This window comes from Psammomys obesus, unplaced genomic scaffold (assembly GCF_907164565.1).
Source record: "Psammomys obesus unplaced genomic scaffold, mPsaObe1.curated_primary_1811, whole genome shotgun sequence".
NCBI classification, from domain to species: Eukaryota; Metazoa; Chordata; class Mammalia; order Rodentia; family Muridae; genus Psammomys; species Psammomys obesus.
The window spans coordinates 10,915,489-10,943,054 of record NW_026586383.1 but is presented as its reverse complement, the minus strand read 5'-3'; the positions used below and the strand labels follow the sequence as shown (position 1 = coordinate 10,943,054).

The following is a 27,566-nucleotide window of genomic DNA, read 5'->3' as shown; positions in this document are numbered from 1 at the left end:
CAATGGATTCATTTATTTTAGAGGCTGGGGAGGCTCCTCAATGGATTTATTTATTTTAGAGGCTGGGGAGGCTCCTCAATGGATTTATTTATTTTAGAGGCTGGGGAGGCTCCTCAATGGATTCATTTATTTTAGAGGCTGGGGAGGCTCCTCAATGGATTCATTTATTTTAGAGGCTGGGGAGACTGCTCAATGGATTTATTTATTTTAGAGGCTGGGGAGACTGCTCAATGGATTTATTTATTTTAGAGGCTGGGGAGACTCCTCAATGGCTAAGAGCACAGCACTGGCTGCCTTTCCAGAAGACCCAGGTTCAATTCGCAGCACGGACTTGGCAGTTCACAGCTGTCTGTGACTCCAGGTCTGGCCCCCTCACACAGACATGCATGCAAGCAAAGCACCAATGCACAAAAATTAAAAGTAAATCATAAAATTAAAAGATTACTTGCTTTTAAATGTATGTGTGTGTGCTAGAAGGGAAAATTGGGTTCCCCGGCATTGAATCTCAGGCCGTTTGAGCTGCCTGATGTGGGTGTGAAGAATCAGCCTCTGGCCCTCTGCAGAAGATTTGGGTGCTCTTGATCATGAGCCAGCTCTCCAGCCCAGTGTTCTCTTTCCAGAACATTTTCCTGATGCTATCCCAAGATTTTCAAACATGGAATTTTAAGTCCCATCTGTGTCCTAGTGGGAAGAACTCAGACCAACAGGCAAGTCTGTCCAGAGCTACTCGGCGATAACAGTGGGCATCCAGGGTAGCAAACCCAGCCAGTCCTACAAAGAACCAGCTCACAAGAATATTCTCCGTTTGAACAGAGTTTTAAAGACACAATTCCAATCTGGGCAGCGATGGTGCATGGCTTTAATACCAGCCCTCGGGAGGCAGAGACAGAGGCAGATCTCCAAGTCTGAGGCTAAGCCTGGTTTACAAAGTGAGTTCTAGGATAGCCAGAGATACACAGACAAGTCCTGTCTTAAAAAAAAAAAAAAAAAACAAAACATCAAAACAGGAAAACAGACACTAAGAGGCCTGGGTAGAGAGCAGGGAAACCATACAGAATGGTCGGCACTCTGAACCTAGTTGTGGTGTCTGAATAAGACCAGGCCCCGTAGGCTCACAGATTTGAATGCTTAGTCAACAGGAACTGGCACTATTTGAAAGGATTAAAAGAACTAGGAAGTGTGTCCTTGTAGGAGGAAGTATGTCATGGGGGTGGGCTTTGAGGTTTCAGGTGCTCTTGCCAAGCCCAGTGTCTGTCTCTTCCTGCTGCCTGTGGATCCAGATGTAGAACTCTCATGTCTGCCTTCCTGCCACCATGCTCCCCTATGATGAGGACAACTAAACCCCTGTCTGAAACCGTGAGCCAGCCCAGGCAAACGCTTTCTTTTATAAGCGCTGCACCGTCATGGTGCCTCTTCACAGCATCAGAACAATGACTAAGACACTAGGGATGGTGGCGGGTCACCACCGTGCTACCCAGAGCCAAGGAGTGAGAGACTTACTCAACTGTATGGAAGGCTTCCTGGCCACGGCAGTGGCCTTCTGTGGATGACACTGCTAAGTCGCCAGCCTGCAATGACTCAGCACACAGAGAGCCAAGCAATAAAGCCTGTGATCTCCTCCTTCTTCCATCCAGTCTCCTGCCCAGGCCTCAGCAACCAAACCCATCCAGAGGCAGAGGTCAGGGGAGCCCACCCCTGTGGTCCATGATCTGGGCCAGCTTCCAGGAACACAGAGAAGGAGGGGGGAGAGACAATGGGTGTGGACAGACAAAGAACCTGCTTAATTTGCAGCTATGAATGGTGCCAAGAGGAAGGGGTAGTCTCAGTTTTGTAAACCTCTTTAAGAGACATTTTCTTTTGCTGAAAGAAATCAGAAAGAAATCAAGGACTTTGGAGAAGGATTGAGGTAAGCTGGAAGTCATGTAAAATCAGAGTTGCCATGCTGAAGAGAGCCAGAGGTTATTTGGTGAGTCATTTGTATACAATGAGAATATTTTAAAAATAATTCTTAGGGAAAAAGAATGCTTAAGATGTGCTTGCCAAGTATAAAGCCTTTTAAAAAGCCAGAACTCCTCTCTCATCTTCTCTAGTAAAACCAACGCTCTAAGACCACTGTTCTCATTTTTCTTGGAAAATATCCAGAAAGAATAAACACACCAAGAAACAGAAAAGCAAGCCCTGCCTTACACATCACAAGGTGAAACTGAAACTGTAGAAACTGCAGAGGGAAGGGTTCCCAGTGGGCAGGCTGGCAGAGAGAGGTAGGCGCAGGCTGCTAACCTCAGGTAAGGCTGATAGACATTCCAGATTAATGAGCTGGAGGAGAGGGTGATAAGCCAGAGGCCTCTGTGCAGAGACAGGAGTTCAAAGGGCAGGAATGAACAAAAGTCAGTGAAGCACACATTTGTTCTCATTCTGCCAGGGAACCTCTACCATTGCGTAGACTGGGTTTGGCTTTAGATGGTACAAGCTAAAGCAATTCATTTCTAATCCCCGAGCTGTGAAAGATGGGGGGAGAAAAGAGGACGGGGGAGGACAGGAATGGGCCAGGGACATGTGAAGTCTTCAAGGCTGTGTCTCCAGTGGACTATTTCCAACTAGTCTCCGCCTCCCAATTTGTCCCTCTCCCAAGTCATGAATCCACCATTAGATTCATTCCCTTCTGTCAGAATATCATGGCACGATGGCTTCACTGAGGCACTTCCCCTGAAGACTGCTACACTGGGGAGCAGGCCTTCAACACCTGAGCCTGGTGAGGGAACACTTAATGTCCCAACCATAATAAACACGCACACTCAAACACACAGAGACACACACACCCAGAGACACACAAACATATATACACACACAAACACACAGACAGACACATACTACACACACTTTTCTAAGTGTAACAGTAGAAGAAGTGACAGGAACGTGGTAAGCTTGGCTAGTTATAAATGGAGAGCCTCTTCATGCAGAAGAAAAGAACAAAAAAACTCCAAATGCTCAAACAAGAAGCATAAGGAAACTCAGAAGACGGGCGGAGGAAAGACTGACATGTGTGTCTTGCTCTTATATAGAATGTACTCTTATGTATTCTTATATGTGAATTTCTATAAAGAATATTTGGCACATTATATAGAAAGTTCATAGAAAATGAAATGCAAATGTCTCCATGTGAGGAGATGCTATTAACCTGGAATAAAAGAGAAGCAACTTAAAACACTTTAATTTTTTCATTTCTGTATTTTTATGAGCATCTATGAGTTCCTGTGCGTGTGTGTGTGTGTGTGTGTGTGTGTGTGTGTGTGTGTGTGCTTATGGAACCTACAGAGGAACATCATTCACCCTCCATCTTGTGTTTTTGAGCCAGTCTCTCGTTGAACCTGGAGTCTTCCGCTGTCCGGCCAGCCAGGGTCCTCGTGTGTCTGCCTCTTCTGTGCTGAGACTTGACATGTGTACCGCCACTCCCAGATTTTCATGTGGGTGAAGGAGATCGAACTCCGGTCCTCCTGCTTGTGCAAACACTTCATCAGCTGAGCCACCTCTTCAGTCCTTTAACTGCATTGACGGTTTCATTCTGACCAAACTAGAAGCCACCTCAGTCTGTGCCTCACCCCTTGTTGCTAAAACATCTGGAAAATATAGCAGCAGTGAGGTAAATGGCAACAGGTGGACTGGACAGGAACCCCACAGTTGAATAGAGAACAGTGTGTCTCAAGATTCCTGTTTTTATTGTTTTGCTTTTTCACCTGTTGGCTTTGATCTGAAGTTTGGCTGAAATAGGAGCCAACACTCAGAAATAATCAGAAAGTGAGTCTGAGAAACCTTAGCATGTAACCACAACAGGCAAGATAAAGTGATTGTGAAACCCTAATTGCTTTCTTTTCTGAAATTAGCCTGGCCCAGAAGCTGACACCTAAGGCGGGGGGGAGAGAAAAATGTCCTTCTAGAGCAGTGGTTCCCAGCCTTCCTCATACTGGGGCCCTTTAATACAGCTCCTCTTGTGGTGACCCTAACCATAAACTCTTTTTGTTGCGTCATAACTGTAATTTTGCTATGGTTATGAATTGTGATGTAAATATGTTTTCTGATGGCCTTAGGCGACTGCTGGGAAAGGTCATTTGAGGGCCCTCCCTCCAGAGCACTGCTTTAGAGGACGGGAGTGGAGCCTTCAGAGTGCCATTGAAGGGGCCTAATTCGGGCTAGTGTTTGTTATGTAGCAAAGGGGAACCCAGTCAGGTCTGTGCCAGCCTGTGCTTTGTTGCTGTGATACAATGCAGACCAAGACTAACGTAGGGAGGAAAGGGTGTATTTGGCTTACAGTCGGTCATCAAGGGCAGCCAGGGCAAGAGCTCAAGGCAGGCCACAGAAGAGCACTGCTTCCTGGCTTGCTCAGTCAGCTTTCCCACACGCGGGTCCCACCCTTAGGATGGTGCCACAGTGGGGTGGCCTCCCACACCCACCCGAAGGTCAGTCTGATGGAGGCCGGTCCTTAATGTTCCCTCCTCCCAGGAGACTGTAGGCTGTGTCGGGTTCTTGAAAACCAAGCAGCCTGACGCCAGGCCTCAGTCTCGCCTTCTGAGGTGGCGTCTCCCTACGTCGCTCAGGCTGCTCTACAGTTCCCTGGTTCAAGTGATCTTCCAGTGAGTAGCTGAGACTGTGCCACCAACACAGCTTAACTTCATTTTGTTAATTTGGAGGTGATAAGATTACCCTGGTGAGGGCTGGGGATACAGGCCAGGGAAAAATCTCTCCTCCAGCACACGCGAAGCCTTGGAGTTAATCTCCGGTATAAAGACCGTCTGAACAAAAAGGATTTTAAAAACTATCCCACCCAAACGACATTTTTTCGAACATTTCCAATCAGATACCAAAGGATGAAGTTATATACAAGCATGAATGTAAGCCCGGGGAATGAGAAAACAGCAACCCGCAACTAAAATCCCAAGTCTACTGAGCTGACTGTCAAGGTCGGTGAACAAGCCTTGGTGTTCAGACAGGAGAGAGCTTCAGCACCTTGCTGAACTGCTCCTTCAGGCGAGAGGGTCGGAGGAGAACGTCAGCCCCGACACCCCAGGGGTGGGGCTGGAGGCCTTGTCCTGCGAGAGTCAGCCCTGCTGGCCGGCCGAGGGGAGCGTGTGGAGGTGGAGGCCGGAGGGTGTCTGCGAGTTCAAGGGGCGTGCAAGCGGGCCACTGCAAGGTGAGGTTTCAGTAATACATCTGACCTGAGCTGTCCGTCACCCGGAAGTCGGTGCAACTAACACGAGACTTGCGCTCACACCGAATACTGGTAACTCCCTTCCATTCCTACCGGGCGGGGCAGAACCAGCCAGGGTCCCCACCTCATCCAATACAATGGCCGCCAGGGAGGCTCAGCCTCTGCCTCCTCGGAGTGACAGCAGACCAGCCCCGCCCCCTAGCCGCGGCCCCGCCCCCTAGCCGCGGCCCCGCCTCCACCCGTCACAGCGCTCCAGCCCCGGCTCCCCGCAGCCTCAGACGGCGAGGGGCCCCGCCCCCTCCCGAGCGACAGCCAATGAAGTTCCTCCTGCACCCCTCCGGCCCCGCCTCCGACCTATAACCGCTAAGGCCCCGCCCCCTTGCCGCGACCCGCCCCCACACCGAGTGACCGCCGAGGCCCCGCCCCGCCCGGTCGTTGCCGCCCCGGCCCGCTGAGGGGCCCCGCCCTAGCGCCGCGGGCCTGCTTCTCCGGCTCGGGCCGCCCCTGAGGACGTTGCCCCGGCGGCCGGTGAGTGGGGAGGGGCGCGGCCGGCGCGGTGGGACGCGGGGATCCCCCACGCACGGGGAAGAGAGACTTCGCGCTGGGCGGGGCTAGAGAGCCGCCGGGGGCAGGGCTGGCGGAGGCAGGGGGATGTCGCCGGCTGGGGCTGGCGTCGGGCGTGGGGCGGGGCCGGCAATGATGGACGCGTGGGGTCCCGTCACACCGGCCGGGGCTCCGGTCTCACCGGCCGGGGCTCCGGTCACTCCCGCCCGCGGCCCCGGTCACTCCCGCCCGCGGCCCCGATCACACCTCCCGGCCCGGGGCTCCGATTACTTCCCGCGGCTCCGGTCTCACCGGCCCGCGGCTCCGGTCACACCTCCCGGCCCGGGGCTCCGGTCACACCTCCCGGCCCGGGGCTCCGATTACTCCCCGCGGCTCCGGTCACACCAGCCCGGGGCTCCGGTCACACCCGCCCGCGGCCCCGGTCACTCCCGCTCCCGGCTGCCGCGCCCGGTGCCGTGGCGCCCGGCGGTCGCTGGCCGCGGGGGACCGTCGCTGCAGGGCACGCCGGGAGGCGCGCCGAGGCTTCCCCACCTGGCGTGAGCCTGGCGCTCGCTGTTCCCTTTTAAAGGTCGTGCGTTCGCGGCTGCACAGGCGCCAGAAGCCGCACAGGCTCGTAGAGGCCGGAGGACCGCGGCTATGGGCCTCGCCGTCCGTGTGCGGTGGGATCCCGACGTCACTTTATCCTTGATCACCAAAAATTCACGCTGAGTAACCGTCTCTTCATTTTAAAAATAATTCCTGCTTTAGCCACGTGTTTAATACGTGGCTGGAGGTGAAGGATTAGGGCTGGTCAGGGCGGTTAGGTTCGCCAAGTGTTCACTTGCCTCTGCGAGCCAGTTTCCTAGCAGTCCGTACGAACATAGGGCATGTCAGTTCTGCTCGTACACACAGTGACGCCTTTGCTGTGGAAGACGCCACATCAGAATGCAGTTTCTCCCGCGCTTTGCTTTTTGTGGTTGTTTTCACCTTGACACAAGCTACCCTCCTCTGGACAAACGCCTCTGTCAAACTGACATGTACTCAAGTCTGTGACATTTTCGTGATTAATGGCTGATGCCGCTGGGGCGCTGCACCCCTAAGCAGGTGGCCTGGGTTGTTGGAGCAGGCTGACAGAGTGCCAACACCCTCCAGGGCCTCTGCCTCGGTGCCTGCCTTGTGTTCCTGTCTTGGCTTCCCTGATGGTGGAAGCCAAGTAAGCCCTTCCCTCCCCAGGCTGTTTTGGCCAGGTGCTTCTCAGAGCGGTAAAAACTCCGGACAGTCTTGCCTGAGATCTGAAGCTAGTGTTTTGAATGCATGGTAGTTTTATGTCGGAAAGGGGAAAATAAGAGAGTTTGGCGGGGTGGGACAGATACCTTAAATGATTTTTATTTTTAAATGATTTGGGCTTTAAAATATCTGCCAGAATTTTAGAGTTCTCATGTGCCAGCCTCCCTGATGCTAGCCTGTGTATTCTCAGTAAAATAGTTCCTGGACACAGGAAGCAGCACGACACAGTTCCGTTCAGTGACCTGCGACTCTGTCACAGCCCAGCAGTCCCCCACTCATGTTGGAATCCAGTGCTGTGTGTAGCTGTGGTTTGTCCGTAGCTTCTAACGAAGGCCTCTCCCAGATAGGACCAGGTACAGAGCTGTTCAGCAGCGCAGGCCTGCTAGGAAGCCAGCACCTTCCTAAAGTTCATCCCTTGGGTGCTGTGTCCTAGGAGGAACGCTTATTCCCCCCCTCCCCCGATGGGCACACAAGCTTCTATTTGAGTAAATTACACACTAAAAAGGTCCCTTTAGGGTGTGTATGTATGGTGGCCGGAAGTTAAACCCAGGGCCCTCTTCCTTTATGCTCTACCTTATTTATATATCAATTTATCTATCTATTTATTTATTTATTTATTTTTGGTCGTTGTTTTTGTTTTTTGAGACAGGGGTTTTCTTTTTAGCCCTGGCTCTCCTGGAACTCACTCTGTAGATCAGGCTGAACTCATAGAGATCCCCCTGCCTCTGCCTCCCAAGTGCTGGAATTAAAGGTGTGTGCCACTCCCACTCCTGGTTTCTCCCTTGAGGGTTTTGTTATTGTTGTTTTGTTATTACTGTGTTGAGCTCCTCACTGTTCCGGAGTCCGGCGAGGCTAGGCTGTCTGACTGGGGAATCCCCTGATTCCTGCCTGTCCAGCACCATGTTACAAGCCTAGGCTGGGAAGCCCAGCATCTTTTTACGTTTTTAAATTTTATTTTATGCGTATTGTGAGGGTGTCGGATCCTCTGGAACTGGCATTACACATAGTTGTGAGCCACCATGTGGGTGCTGGGAATTGAACCCAGGTCCTCTAGAAGAGCAGGCAGTGCTCTTAACCACTGAGCTGTCTCTCTAACCCCAACATTCCAGCCTTTCATTGTGGGTTCTGGGGATTGAACTCATGTCCTTGTGCTTGCATGGCAAGCAGCTGACTGACTGAAGTTTCTCCCCAACAGTACAGCTTATGATAAAGTATGATTTAAAGGGTGTAGATACATGTAATTGGTTGTGTGCCATTCATTGTAGAAAATAAAAATGAGTGTTGGACTATATAATTTATTATTATTATCCCTATAATTATTGCAGCAGTATTATCTAAGCTGCTATCACAAATGCTAAGACACCAATACCTGTTAGAGTTTATAATTGCCTTATTTACCTTGGGCCCGGCAGATATCTTACCTATGCTGTCTCAGTATCCTCACCATCCATCTCCTTGGCAGCCCCACGGAGAGTAAGTGGTCCGTTTCTCCCTGAGTCTGAAATACAGTGGTCATGTGTGGGACAACCATGTGTATTTGTTGGAACGGGGGCTCGATCTTAACTCGGGCGTCCTGGAGCACTCTGTGGCCCAGGCTGGCCTCATGGCCTGGCCTCCAGATGCTGGACCACAGATCCGCACCCCAACTCGTCAGCTCAAGAAGACGGCTCATCACGGCACTGTGTGTGCCTTCCTTCATAGCCTGGGCGTTCCACAGCTCCACTGTGTGCGTGCTCTCGTGTAAGCAGGTGTGCGTGTGCACATGGATGGCTTTAGATGTGAACTCTGGGGCTCTGAACTCACGTCTTCTGGGGTTACTGTGTGTCCAGTGTACAGTCTTGGAGTCGTGAGTACTTGTGAGAGCGGCTGCCGTCGTCAGAAGTGTGATTTTAGTGACATGGCTGGCTCTGTCTCCTGCGGTGAGGGGTCCTGTGAGCACACATCCTGTCACCGCTGGTGGGCACTTCCACGTTAGGTTTTTTGTACACGTAAGCACACAGATAAATACAATCAAACGAACTGTTCGCCAGGCTAGGGACCCTTCAGAGACAAATTTTATTACTATGGTGGTGACGACCGGCTGGATACATCTGCTTAATTTTCTTCTCAGAGTAAATGTGTGGAAATAACACGGATGTTACTGTGTAGACATTTATAGTTTTTGTTGCTGATTTGCTTTGGCAAATTGGGAAAGAGGCTGTTTTATTAGTGACCTTGAACATCTTTTCAGATGAGATTGGCACATTTCTTTTGAGAGGTATGTTTTGTGTCTGGTGTGGGTTTTCCCTGTTGAAACCTTGCGAGTGGGCTACATTAGGCCTTGCTCGACACACGCTGCTCTTGGGGGTCTGCCTTGTATACGCAATGGCCCCGAGTCTCTCAGTGAGAAGAAATAGTGAGCGGTGTTTCGTGTGGGTGTCTGGGAGCCCTCCTGTCGCTGTTGTGGCTTTCTTGGCAGGGTTATCCTGTGACCTGGGACTGTGAGCAAGGTAGCCTGCCGACCACAGCGGACAGTGCGGACGTGGTCAGCGGCGCTGGCCTTTGATGCTCGCATGCTCCCTGAGCACTCTGCTCCTTCTTGCAGTCCTCACTCTCTCCAGTCATGTGTGGCACGCAGGCTGTCACTCCCGGCCACCGTTAGTGGCGGACCTCTCGGGCCCCCTCGAAGCCTTCTTTGCCCCGTCCCTCCCCCCTGAGCACTCTGTGCTGAGTCGATGGTGGGTGCTGCTAGACTGGCAAGTGATTATTAGCCCTCGCTTGCTGGCTTGTCCTTTTTATTTAGGCTCAGCACAACATGGTTGTAGAGTACATAATGGCTGCCTGTTGTGGCTATTGTGTATGCGTGCATGTGTAAGCTGAGCCCTGCGTTCTCCTGTAGACGACTGTTCCCTCCCAGTGGGCGACTGTTTCCATTCTCTTTAAACTCGCTGTGTAGCTCAGGCTCACTTCAGCTCATGATCCTTTGCTTCGGCCTCAGCAGGGCAGAGACTGCAGGGTGACCAGGGTGCTCTGTGCCCCAGGCCTCCTGCTAGGAGAAACACCAGTCCCTCCGCTCACAGGGCAGGAGTGTGCCTCCATGCGCCTGAAGCCCAGCCCGGGGCCTCCCTGGATCCTACAGGTGCTGCTCCCGTGAAGAAAGCTCTTTCTACCTAGCACACAGGGCTTGGGTGCTGTGGCTCTTGTTTGTTTAAAGCCTCTTTCTACCAAGCACACAGGGCTTGGGTGCTGTGGCTCTTGTTTAGGTTTTAAAAGCTCTGAAGCTGAGATGGCTCTTTTGAGAGCCAAGACTGCGGATTAGCTCTTCTGAAGAGGTCAGAGCTCTTTGGAAGCTCTGTGCTACCTTCCTAGAACTCGGCCTGTCTACAGGTAAACAGTCCTAACCCAGCAGGTCTCCCTGACCTTAGCAGCTGAGAACGTCCAGGCTTGGATGAAAGAACTCAGCGTGATGGTGACCCTTGGTTTCCACGCGTCTTCACACAGGAGCTGGTGCATCTGGAGTTGTACCTCCAGTTCTGTGGCTGGATACTCACCCTGACCAGAAGCCACCCAGAGAGGAAGGTCTTATTTCAGCTCACAGCTCCAGGGCACAGTCTAGCATGGAGGGAAGCCACAGGCAGGAGCTGGAGACAGTGGTCACATGACATCACAGCCAGTTGCAGAGAGAGACAGATGCACCCAGACAGCAGGCCTGCTGACTCCATATGCTCACCTATCTTCATTTTTGCGCATCTCGTGGCCCAACCTACCACCACTCACAGTGGGCGGGGTCTTCTACACCAGTTAACCATTAAAGCAATCTCTCATCCTCATGGCCGCAGGCCCGTCTTACCCAGATACTTCCTTAAGTGAGCTTCTTCTCTAAGGGGCTTCTAAGCTGTGCCAAGTTGACATTTAAAACCACCCATTGTGTGGGTTGCAAAGACGTCGTTTTTGGAAGTTAGCATTTGGACACGAGATGGAGAAGGCAGCTGCGGTGGGGACTGTGTAATTTAAATTCTCCACTGAATTCAAAAATCTGTTACAGGCCAGACCCAGACTGAGCCTGCTGGGAGCAATTGCATGCTGGATTGGCAGAAGCAAGCAAGTGAGCTTCCTGGAGGCAGCCCACTCGTTTTCGCACGGCTGACAGATGGGTGTATCCCTGGTGTAGGCAAGGCCCCAAGGATTTTGTCTCAAGACTGCTTATTGTTGCTACACCGCCTTTCCGTGCTTGTCTCATACGTGTGGCATGGCAGAGACCCTCACTGCTTATTGCTTTGCGCTGTTGGGCAGATTTCCTTAAGATTAGTTTGAAGATGTACTTCAAAGACATAGTGCTGTTTAAACGAACTGATGATTTCATAACCCGGTGATGATTTAAGGAATTTCTGACTTGATTCAAGCAATGTTAAAGCCCTCCTGCAGTACAGAAAAAACTGCTAGGAGCTCTGTGGACCTCCCTATGTCAGGTGCTTGAACTACACCAAGAGAGAAAACAGGATTGAACCAAATTAATAATCAAGAAGATACATTCATTTCAGGTTTAGCCCAAGGATAAGGCCCAGGTGTACGCCATAATAAGAAAGACCGTATGAATATAAAGAATGCATGGCTAGCTATACAAGACAAGACAACCACTGCTTTAAACTTAAAACAAACAAAATATCTAGTTAGATATTAGGATCAATAGTTCCTACTGTAACTCCCCTTTTATGTATCTATTTTTGAACAATATAATTTTTCCCATACATAGAGAACCTTTGTATTAGAGAGTGTAAAAACCCGTGACAGAATTAAACATTTGTTGGGGCTACCTGTTTCATCCAAAAATATGTCTGTCTCTCTAATTGTACATATTGTATATATGTATATTCATACATGTATGTTTACATATATGTGGAAGAATGGTGTCTTTGGGAGCCCCTTGTGAGTGTATCTGTGCATGTGTGTGTGAGAGAGGGGTGTAATATCTGCCTGCTTTGTCTGCCAAAGGTGTACCTTTTTGCACCTTTCTGAGTTACTAAGCTCAGTAAGTGATAAGCAGTCCGGAGTGTTTCGTTGGCCTTCTTAATTAGGCTCCACCTTCCTGCAAGCTGCTGTTCACTGTTGAGCCACTAAGTTAAAAGGAGCGAAGGTTTTTCTTTTTACAGCATGTTGTATTTACAGCAAGAAACTGTCAGGGCTGTGGCCGCTTACACTCAGAGTTAAAGGAGCCACCTGGCTTGACTGATTAAGATCCTCTGTTGTCTTTTCCTTTAGAGGGTCTCGTGACTAGTAGCCCCTGGGAGTTAAACTGTGTATAGAGTTAAACTGTGTATAGATAAAGTGTGTATAGAGAGTAACAAGGCTGTAAGCCTGAGACTTTGAGTTATAGAGAGAAACACCAGCCACCAGTTGGTCCTCACCGACACTGTGACCCGCCTTGGTTCACCCTGTGTGCTGGAGCTGGTCTCTAGCAAAAGCCTGCACTGTTTTCAGGTCAGGAAGAAAAGGCTGACCAGTCCAAACCAGCTCGGTGTCTGTTCAGTTGAGGAAGTAGCTCTTTGTGCAGCCCTATGCATGTGCTTTCAGACACTGTAGTCACGTGTCAGACTGTCATGCCCAGTTTGTGAGACCTCCAAAGACCACCAGGAATCTACTCTGCTGCAAATACATGAGGGTTTATTGGATACGTGCTTAACCCCAGGTCCGAAAACTTCCTGTGGAAGCAGGAGAAGAGTGCAGCCCTGAGGTCTAGGGGAACAAGGTTTTTAAAGGGAAAACCCACAAATGGTGGGTTACATGCCTTGGTGTTACATGATTGGGTAAGGGAACTTGATTTTTGAAATGATTTACTTTAGGCACCAAGACCATAAGCAGTCTGGCCTAGCCATCTGGGCCAGTTTCCTAGCAACTGTATCTCTAGTGGGTGGGAAAAGAATGTGGTAAGGCTAGTTTTTCCCCTCAGGTGGCTGGACATGTCTCTGCCTGGCTGGCCTTTGTTCAGGCTTGTGCTTTAAACTTCAAACTTTAAACCAATACCCACTAATTTTTAATTCTTTGGTCTCTCAAGACTTGTCCTGGAGAATCCCGCTTGGAGGTGCCTGTGGCTCCCTGCTGTGTCTAGTTCATAGTTTAAGAAGGGAGACGGTGCATCCTGCTTGGGAAGTGTGTCACCTGCCATCTCAGGTCAAGAAGCAGAGACTGATGAATGCTGCCTCTCTGCTCACTCCCTGGTCTTTACTCACCCAGGCTCCTGCTGCATGGAGCTGACTGTCGCCAGGATATCTCCACAGTCGTAGACTGTCTCCTCACACTGGGTGCCAGAATCAGTCCTTTCCCCTTTGGTTGTTTCCTGCTAGATTCTTGGTCACAGCCATGAGGAAAATGACTGTTACTGCATGTATCAAAGGCACCATTTCACCAAAGCCTTGTAGTAGTGAGAGCAGGCCAAGTGTGTGCTTGTTCGATTCCCCTGTGTGCATAGAGTGCATGAGCAGAAGCTGCTCAAGGGAGGTGTTCTGCTGGGCAGTGCAACCTTCGAGGACGAGGCTACCGTGTGTCTACCCCTGGGGACAGGGAGAAGAAAGCGTGGAGGAGGGCTGGCCCCTCCCCAGAGGACTCTGGCCTGTAGGTTTCGCTTTCTCACACTCCAGTTGCTGGAGCTTAGCCTGCGTCCATGAAACACCAGCAGACACGGACCAGGAGTCTAGACGTGTGCAAGGGTGAAAAAGGGGGTGTCCTCCACCGTGTGTCCTGTGTCAGTGGCTGGGCTCTCTCAGTGCTTAGACCCTGTCACAGTGTACAACTCGCACTTTCCTACAGTGGCCTGTGTGTGAACTCTGCCCCATAGACCTCTGTTTATGCCACAGAAGAGAAAAGGAACGCCTCCTCCCACCCAGGGAAGGCCTCTGGCAAGAGGCTTCCTTTCCGTAGGTTAGCCTGGCTCAAAGACATGCAAACAGTCCCATTCAGTCCCATTCAGCCCCATGCTGTGAGGGGACACCAAGGACACACCCACTTTCTGTCTCTCAGCACTCGGGTGAAAGTGATGAGAACTGGCCTGAGGGCCTACCAGGCCTGTCTGTAATGTGCAATAAAAACCTCAGAGAGGCCCCGGGCTCCTTCACCTGGAGTCTCCTCTGCTGGGTCACTGAAGGGTGAAAACCCTCATCAGTTTTTTTATCTTGTGGCTGCAGAATAGTTTTTTTTATTGTTGGTGGTAGTATTTTTTGTTGTTGTTTTTGTTTTGTTTTAGCTTTTGTTATCTTTGAAACATTTAACTTTGCTGAGGAGTTCAGACCCCAGCATCTACAGTCTGACAAACTGGGGCTCCCATAAACACCTGAAACTCTGCAGGATCCAAAGGCCTGCATTCTTGGACACGGACAGGACACACACACACACACACACACACACACACACACACACACACTCACATGGATACATACAAATTGATTAATTCTTTATAAAATAACAAGAAGGAAAAAGTATGAAATGCTGTGTTCATGAGGAAGATTTAGTGGAATTAGGTGAGTAGACACCTGGGCCAGCCCTCCTGTGCAGAGGCCAAACCTTTGCTGACCTTTCCCTGCCCTTAACTTAGCTTCGAGGCTGCTCCCAGGAAGCACAGCTCTGCCCTGTTTCCTCTGGCCGTGGGCGCCATTGTTCTCACTGCACCACAGCACTGAAATTCGGACACAATTTTCCCAGTTGTGTGTTTGAGAAGAAATAGTGCACGCCTTTCATCTCAGCGCTCAGGAGGCAGAGGCAGTGGCTCTTTGTGAGTGTGAGGCCAGCATGGCCTACTTAGCAAGTTCCACGCCAGCTAAGCCTACATAGTGAGACCTGGTCTCAACAAACAAACAAAGGTGTGTGCGTGTGTGCGTCGTCTTGTCTTCAGCAGAAGTTTGTCCAAGTCCTTCGCCTGCCCTCCTGGAAGTAGAAGCCCTGGGTTTTGTTCTTACTGGGTGTGTCATGCTTAGCCTGTGAAGTTTGAAAGTTTCTGTGGTGGCTCTGCCTGGCTGCAGTCATCCAGTGGGTGGCTTATTGCTTTTTCCCAGAATAACTGGATTGTGCTTTTTGTCTTAATTCTCAGTAAGTTTGTCAAAGATGAGAGTGACTTTATCAACTTTGGATGCGAGTGAGAGCCCCTTCACACCTCTGGTGGTTATAGAACTCGCCCCGGATGTCAAAGAAGAAACCAAAGAATGGCTCAAAAACAAAATCATCGCCAAGAAGAAAGATGGAGGTTAGTGGGGTAGTCGGGCTGCCCGCCTGGGTGTGCTGGTGACAGACCCATGTCTACAGATGTGTGTTGCACGTTTCCCCTGGGCTCTGTGTTCCCTGCTGGGGCTTGAGGGGAGATGGTACATCCACACCCGACTGAGCCCTACGTGGCCTTCGTTGTGTTTCTGAGGGCCGTGTGTGCCTGCTGTGGTGCCCGGACGGAGTTTGGCCCACGGGGGAGCAGCACGGCATGCTGAGCACCACAGCTCGTGTGATCCCCGTGGGCACGTTTGGTCTGCCTATGGACACTGTTGTCCAGGCAGGGGAGACAAACACTAACTCCGAGAACATCCAGTGAAAATCCAGTCAGGATGCGCTGTCAGAGCAGTGGGCATTGTGACCCAGAGTTGCAGCTGCTGTAACACAGGAAGGAGAGCAGAGGCTTGGGGACACATGGGAGCATTTTATAGAATGCTGGCAATAACTTAGACACTGTGGCTTAGCCCCTCTTGAAGAGCAACTGGAGCTCAGGCTGGTGAAAAGGTTGAGGGAGTTGGATAAGCAGAATGCACAGAATCTACCGAGTCGCTGCCAGCTGTGCCAGCTGCAGGCCGAGGTCCTGCTCTAACAGTGACGTGATGGCCAGCTGATGCCACAAGATAAAAGTCGAAATAAAACGTGTTTTTAAAAGTAATTGAACCAGCCGGGTGGGCGGGGGTGCACACCTTTAGTGCCAGCACTCTGGGAGGCAGAGGCAGGCAGATCTCTCTTGAGTTGGAGGCCATCCTTGTCTACAAAGAGAGTTGTAGGACAGCCAGGGCTACACAGAGAAACCCTGTCCCGGAAAGAAAAGGAAAAAAAAAGGTAATTGAACCAAAGGGAAACAATTTTTGCTGAAATTTGAGATATTTTCCGTTGGAGACACTTCTTCACATTTCTGAGATGTAAGCGTAATTCCAGTGAAGCCGCTTCCTTTGCTCTGGTCCGTGTCTTCAGGGACACCAGCCACAGGGAAGAGACAGTTGCGCTTGCCCCACTTGGAGAGTTGTAGGAGACGGCACTTTGGATCCCCTTGGGAAGGTGTGTGTTTATTGTTCCATTGTCTGATTTTATTGTCCTAAACGCCTGCTAAAACCATGGTAAATAAAACAAGCAAAAACTCCAACCAAAGGACTATTCTTAAAAAATATGAAGTCCTGTTGGCTTTGCGGTGCCTGAGAAGCAGGCTGGCACCCGAAAGACCCCAGAGTGGGGGACAGTGGGCTCCCGAAGAATTGCAGGGTCTCCACAGCGTCAGCACTGCTGCCAGGGGTCTGGGGCTCATGCTCGCTTCCATAGAGGCTGTAGGGAGATTCCACTGAGGGGGACACCCTTCCTTTCCCACCTTCAGCCTCACATGCAATTCACTTTCCCAAATGCAAGAGCAAGGCTTCCAGCAATCCAGAGGCTTACAGAATTCCTCAGGGGCATCTGCTCTCTTCAGGATGGAAAATGAATCGAAGGGAAACCAGGGCATTGTCCAGGAGGTGACCCAGTGAGGCCTCTAACCCTCAAAGGACATGCTTGGTGAACCCGCCTGAGCTCCAGGACTTCAGCCCTCAGAGACCCTTTCTTAAACAAGAGCTAGCGGGAGGAAGACTGCCACACATCTGACGCAGGGACACAGTGGAGCCACTGAAGGGCAGCAAGTGCACGCAGGAGGCTGAAGAGCTTGGCCCTCAGGCAGAAAGAGAAGCCACCCCCAGCCTTGAAGGAAAAGCAGCCTTTAAAAGTGGAAACGCGAAGTCCCATGGGAAAAATCACAAAGTGGTTGAGATAACATTACAAGACCTCCATGAACAAAGAGCAAAGTGTGAGGGCGAAGACACTGAGGAGCAGCCTGGGGTGTGCACGCCGAGTCAGGATGGGGACAGGAGGAGGCGCGATCAGGGCAGAGACGCTCAGGACCCATTCTGGCTTCCCGGGAATGTCTTAGTGGGACTTTCATTGCTGGCAAGAGACACTATGACCAAAGCAACTCTTACAAAACAAAACCACTTAATTAGGGCTGACTTCCGCTTTCCGAGGTTTGTTTCAGAGGCAGGCGGCGTGCAGGCAGACAGGGCGCTGCAGGAGCCGAGGGTTCTGCATCTGATCTGCAGGCAGCAGGAGTCTCTGAGGCCACACTCAAAGCCACCTACACTGACCTGCTTTCTCCAACCAGGCCACACCATCTGAAGGTGCCACCCCCTGTGGGCCGAGCCTTGTCACACCACACAGGGAAAGGATGTACCCTGTGACCAGCTGCACCAAGGAGAGGGAGAGCCAGGGCCCTGGGGATGAAGGCATGACAGACTTGCAGGAACAAAAGGAAACACAGTTAGGTCCAGTGCAAAGGGTCAGACTTCTCAGAAGCAGGGGGACCTCTTCGCTTCTGAAGGAAAGGCCGTGGTCTAAGATTCTGGACATACCCGGCCAGCAGAGTGGAGAGAGGGTCTCCCAGCAGAACTATTGGCAGGTTTCCCTCATGTCAGTGTGTCAAGGGGGGCTGAGTCAGGAGAATGGAATGGTTAAGTGCAGACCAGGCATTAGGTACGACAGAAACTTTGGAGAGTGAAAGCAAGTGTTATGAAATGTAAGGACGCCCGTGCCAGGGCGTGCCCCTGAGAAATGACGCCATGCAGCAGATCTGGGGCAAAAGGTTTATTGGTGGAAGGGAGAGGAGTGAGGACAGAGGAAGGAACGGGCTGACAAGTGGACATGTGGACATGCAGACAGCTGGAGAACAGAGGGAAGGAGAGGCCGCATGCAGGGAACAGAGAGACAGAGAGCTGGGGTGGCTGGCGGTCCTTTTACCCACAGCCCACCTGGTGGCAGTGGCAGGTGATGGCAGTGATGACAGAGCGGTTGCCAGGCCCGAGGGCGGGCAGTGGAATTCCTTATATGCCAACAATGAGAATCACCCGCCAGGCGGCACCTTTTCAAGACGGTGTTGATCTAGTCCTTGGAGGTTACACCAAGACTTCTCCCATAGAGCGGCCTTCGCACTCAGAGGGTCAGCTTTGGTTTTCTGTGCGAAACACGCAGAGCAGGGACTTGAAGGTGTGAGAGGTGTAACTGGCAAAAGGCACGGAGAGCAGAGCAGAGTGCGTGGGAATCTGCCGTGGGGTGAACACGTGACTCTCAGGCCCAGAACTACCTTGAAGACAGCCCAGCTCCACAGAAGCATCAGGCGGAGGAAGTCTGCTCAGAGCAGAAGCCCTTTGTCTACCCCGAGTTCAGTGCTGCCTTAAAGGGGCTGCGGAGGGTCAGCTGACTCGCAGGGCTCACAGGGGCGGGTCACGGGATAGGGAGATGGTCAGGGTGGCCTGGAGGGTGTGAGTGTCGGGGAGTGTGTAAGCAAGAGGACTCCAGCTCTAGTCCTGCACTGAAACACCGGGCACATCGGTGCCAGTCTGTTCTCCGAGCCGGGGAACACATCCAGGAGGATCCCTGGCAGGTGTGGCCAGCCGGTTAGCTGAATCGGTGAGTCCACATCTCAGAAAACAAGGAGAACAACTGAAGAAGACACTGGGCGTCAGCCTGTGGACCGAACATACTCGTTCACACCGGACGCATCCACGTGTGCACCCACGCCCACACAGAGACACACAAGAATGAACTTCTGTTCCCCACTTACGTTTGTTTTTCCTCGGGTTATAGACTGAAATTGCTAATAGGATTTCTTTTCCTTGTACCAGTATAAGCATTGTGTTATAGATTGCCTTTTTGTGAAAGTTTGTGCCTGTTTTGCTCTATCCTGTACTCTCTTGTGTTTGACAGGTGCCCAGCTCTTATTTAGACCATTGTTGAATAAGTATGAGAAAGAAACGCTGGGAAACCAGAATCTATACCTTGTTGGTGCCTCCACCATCCGGCTGCTGCTGGGGGCGGAAGCCGTGGGGCTGGTGAAGGAGTGCTCGGATGCCGCCATGCGGGCCTTCACCTACGGGACCCGCCACAACTTTAAAGGTTTCCAGGGTAAGCAGCGTGGTTTTTCTCCCCATATGTGTTCTCTGCAGAGAAGATCGGGTCTACACAGCACCAAGATCATCAGTCTACACAGCACCAAGCGGTCGGCACCTGGGCATTGTGGGCCGCAGCGTGACCTCAGTTACTCAGCTCTGCTGTTAGGAGCAGAGCAGTAGCCCTTGGCCACAGGTAAAGGGAAGGACCGGGTGCTGGGGCCTGGCCATGGGCGACCCTTCTGGAGCAGAGGAACACAGGTTAGAGCGTGCGCCTTGTTTATTCTCTCCGCTCTAACCTCAGCAGTGAACGCGCATGGGCGCAGTGGCAGCTGTGAGCGTTCAGCAGTTTGAAACCTCGTTTCTTGAGTTTTCTGGCTCCTTTTGATGTGGTGCAGTGGTGGGCAAGCCTGGCATTTGAGGGCATCTCAAGGAGAACATTCTGGAGAGAACTAGCCCTCCACTCTCGGAAAGAAGATACTTGCTTTTTGGTGAAGCTTTTGGAGCTAGAATATGGAATTAGGCCCCGGCACCAGCTCCCTGTAGAGTTTTTCCCCTCAGTGGTATGGTGATCTAGGTGACGTTTTCCTCAATGAAAAGATTATCTGTCAGAGCTGCCGTGTTCCCCACAATGCCTCCAGAAGAGGGTGAGGCCGATGGGATGGTTTGGAGAGGGCTCTCCTGTGGAAGTCAGCTGGCTCATTGGGTTAGAAAGCTTTGTACAGGTGCAAGCTTACACAGTATACCCCACCTCCCCCACCCCCCACCCCCCGTTAAAAACACCCTTGAATCAATGAGGGCAGCGCTGCCTCTCAGGACAGCCGGGACAGCGCTGATGGACTGTTGGTGCCCGAGAAGCGCTGAAGGCCCGAAGCCGAGCTAGCAACCAGAGAGGGCACATACCTAAGTGCTTTGCCCTCTGCTGAACGCGCAGCGTTGCTCTCCGCCCTCCACAGGCTGCTTCTGTCTGTGGCATTTCTGTGGCCACAGGCACGGTGATCTAAGCATTGTTTGTTTTATGTTGCCGCTAAGAACGTAACCGAGGTTTTGTCGTGTTGTAGATGATAACGACGACTTCCTCACGATGGCCGAGTGTCAGTTCATTATCAAACACGAGCTTGAGAACCTGAGAGCTCGCGACGAGAGGATGATCCCTGGCTACCCCCAGGCCAGGCTGTACCCCGGGAAGTCTCTGCGTAAGTTGCTGGCAGCCAGCCCCCGCCCCGACTCCTAACACCCCTGCCGGTCACAGACACGGATCGTTGAGCGAGCTCTCAGCCCCGACTGTTGTGCCCTGAAGTCGCTGCTTTGTCCAGGTTGCCCCTCATGGCTGCTTGCAGTGTCCAGTGAGCTTGGAGTTCAGTGTAAACCTCCGCCGCTGGCTCCATTCAGCCAAGCTCACTCTAAGCCTGGACACACACCCAGAGAAAGTCGATGGGCGGGTGCGAAAGGGAATCCCGCTCCTGTTCTCCTCCTGCTGTTGTCACTGAGGTGGCAAGAAACTGAACAACTTAGGACGTCTCACAGAGGGTAATGTGGACAAGCGTTGGTGTAAGCGTTCCTCGATGGTGGTGGCAAAGAGGAAGGTGTGCACACACAGAGGGTACAGCGGCAAGGCCTCGGAGCTCCGGCCGCTCTGGTCCCTGCCTCGCAGGCCGGCCTCAAACTCAGAGATCCACCTGCCTCTGCCTCACAAGAGCTGGGAGTGCGGGCGTGCATCGCCGCACCTGGCCTGGTTCAGCCTCCGAGCAGGAGGGCGGTGTGTCAGGAAGCACTCCACTTCCCAGCTTTCACGTGCTCCAGGCAGCCCACCCTGCGCCTTTGCTGCCTGTGCCTTCAGGCTCCTCGGCTAGGACACTTTCTCATCTGCATTTTCTCGTGGTACTGAAGGCCTTTGGCCTTCTCTCTGTGTGTGACAGCACTGTTTCAGGTGCTGGGTTTACACACCATGAAGCGAGAAAACGATTCTCGGGGCAGTTTTCACACCTGCTGCTTCTTCTCCCTAACGGGACAGCAGGAGACGGGAGACACAGTTTTTCAGTCTCTGCATTTGAGGGCTGATGCACTTTGGTTTGTTAGGTACCCTTCTGTCCTAAGCTGCACTCTCCCAGCAGTTCATTTCCTTACTGTACACCCTCTGAGAGGATCAGTCAAGAGAACATGTCTTCAAACAGTGGAGACTGTGGACACCGCACAGACCAGCTCGCGCGTGACTGCTGTCTGGGAGGCTTTGGTCATCTGCATGTCTGTGTGAGCTCAGGGGTGTCCCGTCATATGGGAGTATTCCTCCTCTCCTGTAATCCAAGAGAAGATCCCGGGAGTGGCCCTTGGATCACCGTGTCCATAGCCTTGGGGACAGACGCTGCCACGCCACCCTTCTCTCGCGTGTTGTCTCCTAGTCAACACTGGCTTTTACACGAGGCCATCGTGGTCAGGCTTAGGAGGCATCGCTCTCCTGTTTGGTTTGGTCAGTGAGTTTCTGCAGAAGCTGGAGCATCTGGGAGATTTTGTAGTTTTCTCTGTCACCTGTACATGGAGAATGGTGTCCTAGAGCAAGCCTTTTCTGGCCGCCCTCTGGTGAGCTCTGCCTGTCTTATAACCTTCCTGATGAATGCCATGGACTGCTTTGTCAAATGGGAATATTTTGTTTATTTTTGTTGTGTCTATGAGCATTTATTTATGTTTGGCCTACAATTTAATTTTGCCATTTACTTTTTAAGTCTTTTGTATTTTCTTTTATCTTCTTGATCAGTCATAGTCCTGCAGATTGTTAAGTGTGGGAATTTCATCACATTTCTGCCAATTTGCTCTCCGCAAGGTGTGTTGTTCGCTTGCTCGCTCTTTGCCTTGCAGCTTTCTTTTTGGCTGCATAAACACTTGTGGCGGGTTCCCAATGTAGACCTTTACCTCCGTTAATTGCTATTTGTTTTCGTGTTCAGTTGTGTAAGGTTGAACTCTGTCTTATCTTGCCATTCTTGCTTCACTCTGTGCTCCTGCTTCTCTTCCCTTCTGCTCCGAGCACCTCCAAGGAATCTCCTATCAGAAGGCGTTTGGTCTTGCAGGCCACCCAGTCTGGAGACTTTTTCTTGAGAGGAGATTTCTTTGTTGATGGCTTTGGTTCCGTGGCGCTGGTGGCCGAGCCCTGAGCCTCACACACAGCAGGAAAGCCTCCACCAGGGAGCTGTAATTTCGATGTGTACTGTTCACTAATGGCCTACTTTGTGTTGGTGAAAAATTGGGCTATTTCATCTGGGTTATATTTCATGTTGAAATTGCTGGTTTTGTGCTTAGGAAAAAGTTGTTATCTCATGGTATGTCACATTTTTATCCTCTTTTCATTGAAAAAAGCTAGAAAATCCCTATTTTAAAAAATCAAGCATATCATCATAACATTTTCTTAATTTCTTTGACTTCATACTTTTATCTTTTTAAAACTTATACCAAAAGTTTTTTAAAAAAATCCTTTTCTATTTTTTCTCTAGTATTCAGTTTTACAGAATAATGGCTGTTGTGATATTTTCACACTCGTGTATCTTGGACTTCGTGTTTCCTCCGCATGGCCCTCCTTTGCTGCCTCTCTTCTGCTAGTCCCTCCTCGGCTGAAGTGCCCCCTTCTGCCTTCTGCCCACACCGCAGGCTCACTGACGTGCCCACACTGGAGGCTCACTGACGTGCCCGCACCGCAGGCTCACTAAAGTGCCCGCACCGGAGGCCCACTGAAGTGCCCGCACTGATGTGCCCGCACTGGAGGCCCACTGAAGAAGTGCCCACACTTGGTGCCAGTTCTCTGTGGTCCTCTGCAGGCTGGCTCACGGAGCCAGGCCCTTGGAAGTGCAGGCACTGTGCTGTGGGGACAGCCGTGTGGACGCAGGCCTCATAAGGGAGGCAGCTCTTGGTGTTTGCTCAGTCAGCTGTGCCACCGTGTGGGCCTTCCATCTTAGACTTTCTGATGACGGCTGCCAGAGCTCTGAGGAAGTCCTGCTCTTTTACACCCTGTGGCTTAAGGGCTGCCAGCCATGGGAAGACTGGGACAGCTTATCAGTTTTTTCTGTCATCCTATAGGAGAGGCCATCCTGAGGAAGCACTTCCCATTTGCCTTTGAAGACTAGCCTGGTGGATTTGCTTTGTTCTAGGGTGTGGGTTGTGTATGTGTGGGCTCTTACACACCGCCGTAATATTGATTGTCCTAGGCTTATCTCTCATTTTTCCACCTGTGTTTTTGTTGTTCCCTCTTTGTAGCTTTATCAATTTGGAATTTGTAGTCATTTCCTTTCTCTCACATTGCTCTTTGGAGCCCTTTCCTTCCATTCTCTCAGCTTCAGTTTGACTTTTGATTTTGGAGATGTGTTTTTGTGGGTCTCTCTGCTTTGTCAGTTTTTCCTTGTATGACGATGTGATATCCCAACGCTGTGACACCCCAACGCTGTGGCTTCACGTGACTTCCTGCTGCTTCTCCGTCCTTTGTTTGCTTTGTCTTCTCCGCTCTCAGTCTCCCTATAATGTTTTGTGTAGCTTTACAAGTTTCTTTGTGCTTATTACTTATTATTGTTTTTGTCTTGTTTTTTTGTTTGTTTGTTTGTTTTTGTTTTTGGAGTCAGGAGCTCAGTCTAAAGCCCAGGCTGGCCTCAGACTTGCAGCGATCCTTCTGCCTCAGCTTCCCTAATGCTGGGATTACAAGTATGAGCCACCTCTAACTCATTTTGGAGTGAAGCCCTGTTTCGCAGATTGGCAGTTTTGGGAGGTAGGACATGGAGGAAGGGGTCAGGGTCTCCGGCAGGGAGCAGCGGTGGTGAGTTTGTCCTGCAGTGGGTCCCCCTGAGGCAGCTGCATTCTGCAGAGAGCTTCTAGGGAGCCCTTCCTGAAGGGTTTCTGTGGGCTCGGCCGTGACTTTGGCGCCATGGCTGATGGTCTTCCCCCTGGTTTTATTAGGACTTCAGGTGTGAACCTGTGTCCATGTCCCCTGTGTCCCAGTGACTCCAGGGCACTGGGCCACAATCTGCCTGCTCCATCCAGGGTCATAGACTTCTGTTTACTCTCTGCTGACTTTAAAGGCTTTGTTTCATGGCTTGTGATTTACATTTCTCAGTTTTGGTTTCATGGAACTTTTCTTTTATGTTTCTGGCTCTCCGTGTTTTTGCTTTGGTCTTGTCCTGTGAGTGAGGAAGGTGTTGGTGTCTCCACCGTTCCTGGTAGCCAAGCATCCACGTCCTGCGTCAGCACCTCTTCCTCGCTCTCTTGGCTGGGAGGCGTGTTCCAGCCAGTGCCCGGTACAGTGCCATTAAGATCTAGTACAGACACCCAGGCCCATGCTTCTGGCCCTGCTGGAAGCATGCGTCCTCACTAGAGCTGAGAACCGAGACCTAGAGCTAAGAGGTGGTGCCAGGCTAGGGTCCTCCAGAACTGTGCCGTGAAGAGTCGTTTCTGATAAAGCTCGCTTGCCTTAGTCCTCTGTTAGAGCAACAGGGGCAGACGGATGCCTGCTGCGAGGCATCTGAGGTCCGCCTCTCAGGACGTCGTCTGTGTGTAAAGTAGGGTCTGTCTCTAAAGTCCTCATCAACACGCTAAGAACAGTGACAGGTTTCAAATACCACCACCAGGAATGCATATAAGAATGTTCAGCCATTGGCAGACGTGTAGATCAGATCATACACGCCGCATGCACTCTGTTTGGTCACGTGCATTCATGTCTTTATGTTAAACAGGGAGGAAAGCAACTGGGAACCACAGGAGACGTGGGTGTCTCAGAGTGGCTCTCTTCCGGTTTGGATGGGAGTCATCTGCTCCCCCTGATGTCCAGCAGCCACAGGAGTGAGGGGCTGTGCTGACCGGCCCCGCCTCTGCTCCCTGAGCAGATGCAGGAGAGTGGCCACTGGTCCCCAGGACCCAGAGCCTCAGCCAGGAGTCCTGGGAGTCCTCTTCTTTATGGTGAGCACGTCAGCCAGAGGCAGCGGGACTGTTAGTGTGACAGAGCGCTGCGCTACTATAGAGCTCACTGCAGTGTCCTCCTGCTGGCCAGAGTTCTCCACGGGTCAGCGTTCCTTTGTAGAGCTCACTGCAGTGTCCTCCTGCTGGCCAGAGTTCTCCACGGGTCAGCGTTCCTTTGTTTGCTGGCCATCCAGTGGCTCTCGGTCACTCAGCACCCCGGAAGGAGGGAATCTGGCTGACGTGCGCCTCCTTTTGTTAGGCCCAAGCGCCATCTATTTTCTTTCAAGGTAGAGTCCTTCCTTGTAATTACAGCAGAGCTGACGTGAGGAGGCTGCAGGGCTTTAAAGGATCCGGCCTCTATTTTTAGAGATGAAACCAGAACTGTGCTCTGGCATTGATGGAGATGAGAAGCTGGCAATTTAGGACTGGAAGCCTCTCCAGAGGCTCCATTCACCCTCCTGTTTTTGGAGATAATAAGCCGGTCTTGGAGCCTGCTGGAGAGCCTCCGTAGTAGAGTCGGGCTGTACAGGAGAGCCCGGAGCTTCAGTGCCACAAGCCAGCCCAGAGCTTAAATACAGTGCAGGGTAGCGAAAACCATGCTAGAGGCCGCCCCACTACAGCCGTGCACCCCACACGCAGGGCTTGGGCTGTGGGCAACCGACTTAAGTCATGTCACCAAAGAAAAGTCCTCAGAAAGTATAGCATAAGAACCTTACAAAAGGTCTTGATGGCACCTGGAGCAGATGTCGCTTAAGCCTCAGCTCTGCACACCCTCACAGCCCGCCCTCGGCCACCCTCACCGCCGGCCCTCGGCCACCCTCACCGCCGGCCCTCTGGGCTGAGGCTCTTCAGTCATTAGGAAGGGGACTCCTCCCAGCCCGCCTTTTAAATCCTGTCCTCTGCGGAGCTTGCTTCAAGAGGGCTCATGGTGGAGAGTGTTCAGTTTCCCTCCAGTCCGGCTGAGTCTCCCAGGCTGTGGAAGCAGTAGGCCTGTCTTTCAAACAAACGCCATCTATGAGCGGCTGTGCTCAGTAGTAAGAGACTGTCTCAGGGACTCCAGGGGAAAGCCGCCCAGCTCCTCAGTATGGCCCCCAGGACTGAAGACCCTCGCATTTGCAGGCCACTGTCTACAGATGGAGACTCCGGGTCCGTGGAGCCGGAGCTTTGATCTGCGCATGAGCATGCTGTCACCTGACTGTGCAGAAAAGGAGGGGGCTGATGTGATTTCTGATGTTCCCGTCTAAGCACATGTCTTTGTCATGAGGTTGGAAAGACAATGAGTGAAGACACTGTGCAGAGGGGAGGGTAGCGTGCTGGGGAGGGCTTGTGTCCCGTGAGACGTGTCCAGATTTAAAAGTAAAGTTTGCCTGGACCTGGAAAGCCTTTTTCTAAGCATATATGGGGAGAAGAGAGTGAAGAGGTGGGATAGTGTGTGTGATCATGCCAGGACTTTTGGGGGCGGAGGAGACGGCTCAGTGGTTGAGAGCACTCTTACAGAGGACCTGGGGTTGGCTCCCAGCACCTGTGTGGTGGCTCAACCATCGGTAGCTTCAGACTCGGGTGCTCCAATTTCCTGCTCTGACCTCTGTGCACACCAGGTGCACTCATGGTGCGCACACGTGTATGCGAGCAAAGCATCACACATGCAAAACGGGCGAATCTAAAAGGGGATCTCTACGTTACTCATAACGGCAAAACCGGAGTTACTCAGCATAAACTTAACCCCAGGTCCACGGAGGGAGAAATTACAGCTGTAAGAGCAACATTCCTTCAGATCCATGGTGACACTGAAAGGTTTTAGAGGGGGCTGGAGGGACGGCTCAGAGGGTAAGAGCACGGGCTGCTCTTCCAGAGGTCTCCAGTTCAATTCCCAGCATCCGCATAGTGGCTCACAGCCATCTAGAATGAGATCTGGTGCCTCTTCTGGTGTGCAGGTGTGCATGCAGCTAGAGCATGCATATGAATCAATAAATCTTAAAGAAAACTTTAGGTACCATGGCTCAAAGGATGAGGAGCACTGTGAGGTGTGCAAGGCAGTGTGGTTTGCGTTTAAACATCGGTGCGTTTGTGCGCAGATTTCAGTGTATGTTCTGATGTCTGCTATACATTGAATGGCTGTTTTTGTGTATGGAGAAGAATGAGAAGCTTCCATCTTCTGATTTATACCTTGGGTGGTTTAAAATTTTACTCAACCGGCACGGCTTTCATAGTGAGAGAAAACTGTAGAGATGTTTATATTGGGAAATACTCTGTTCACACTCAGACATGATCCTGTGCACCCAATGACCACCCCTGCGCTGGGACACCCCTGCGCTGGGACACCCCTGCGCTGGGACACCCCTGCGCTGACACTGGGACACCCCTGCGCTGACGCTGGGACACCCCTGCGCTGACACTGGGACACCCCTGCGCTGACACTGGGACACCCCTGCGCTGAC

The 27,566-nt window shown here is 51.7% G+C and overlaps 1 protein-coding gene across 3 annotated transcripts in view; it reads left to right on the top strand.

Annotated features, from left to right (window-relative positions):
• The first annotated feature begins 5,655 nt into the window (after positions 1–5,655).
• Ano10 (anoctamin 10) overlaps positions 5,656–27,566 on the top strand; it is an 81,901-nt gene continuing 59,990 nt past the window's right edge. For all 3 annotated transcript variants that reach the window (XM_055601753.1, XM_055601751.1, XM_055601750.1), the window contains exons 1-4: positions 5,656–5,731; positions 15,090–15,242; positions 19,022–19,219; positions 20,265–20,399. In XM_055601753.1, coding sequence (XP_055457728.1) covers positions 15,104–15,242; positions 19,022–19,219; positions 20,265–20,399 — 472 coding nt within the window. In that variant the 5' untranslated portion in view covers positions 5,656–5,731; positions 15,090–15,103. The remainder of the gene's footprint in view (positions 5,732–15,089; positions 15,243–19,021; positions 19,220–20,264; positions 20,400–27,566) is intronic.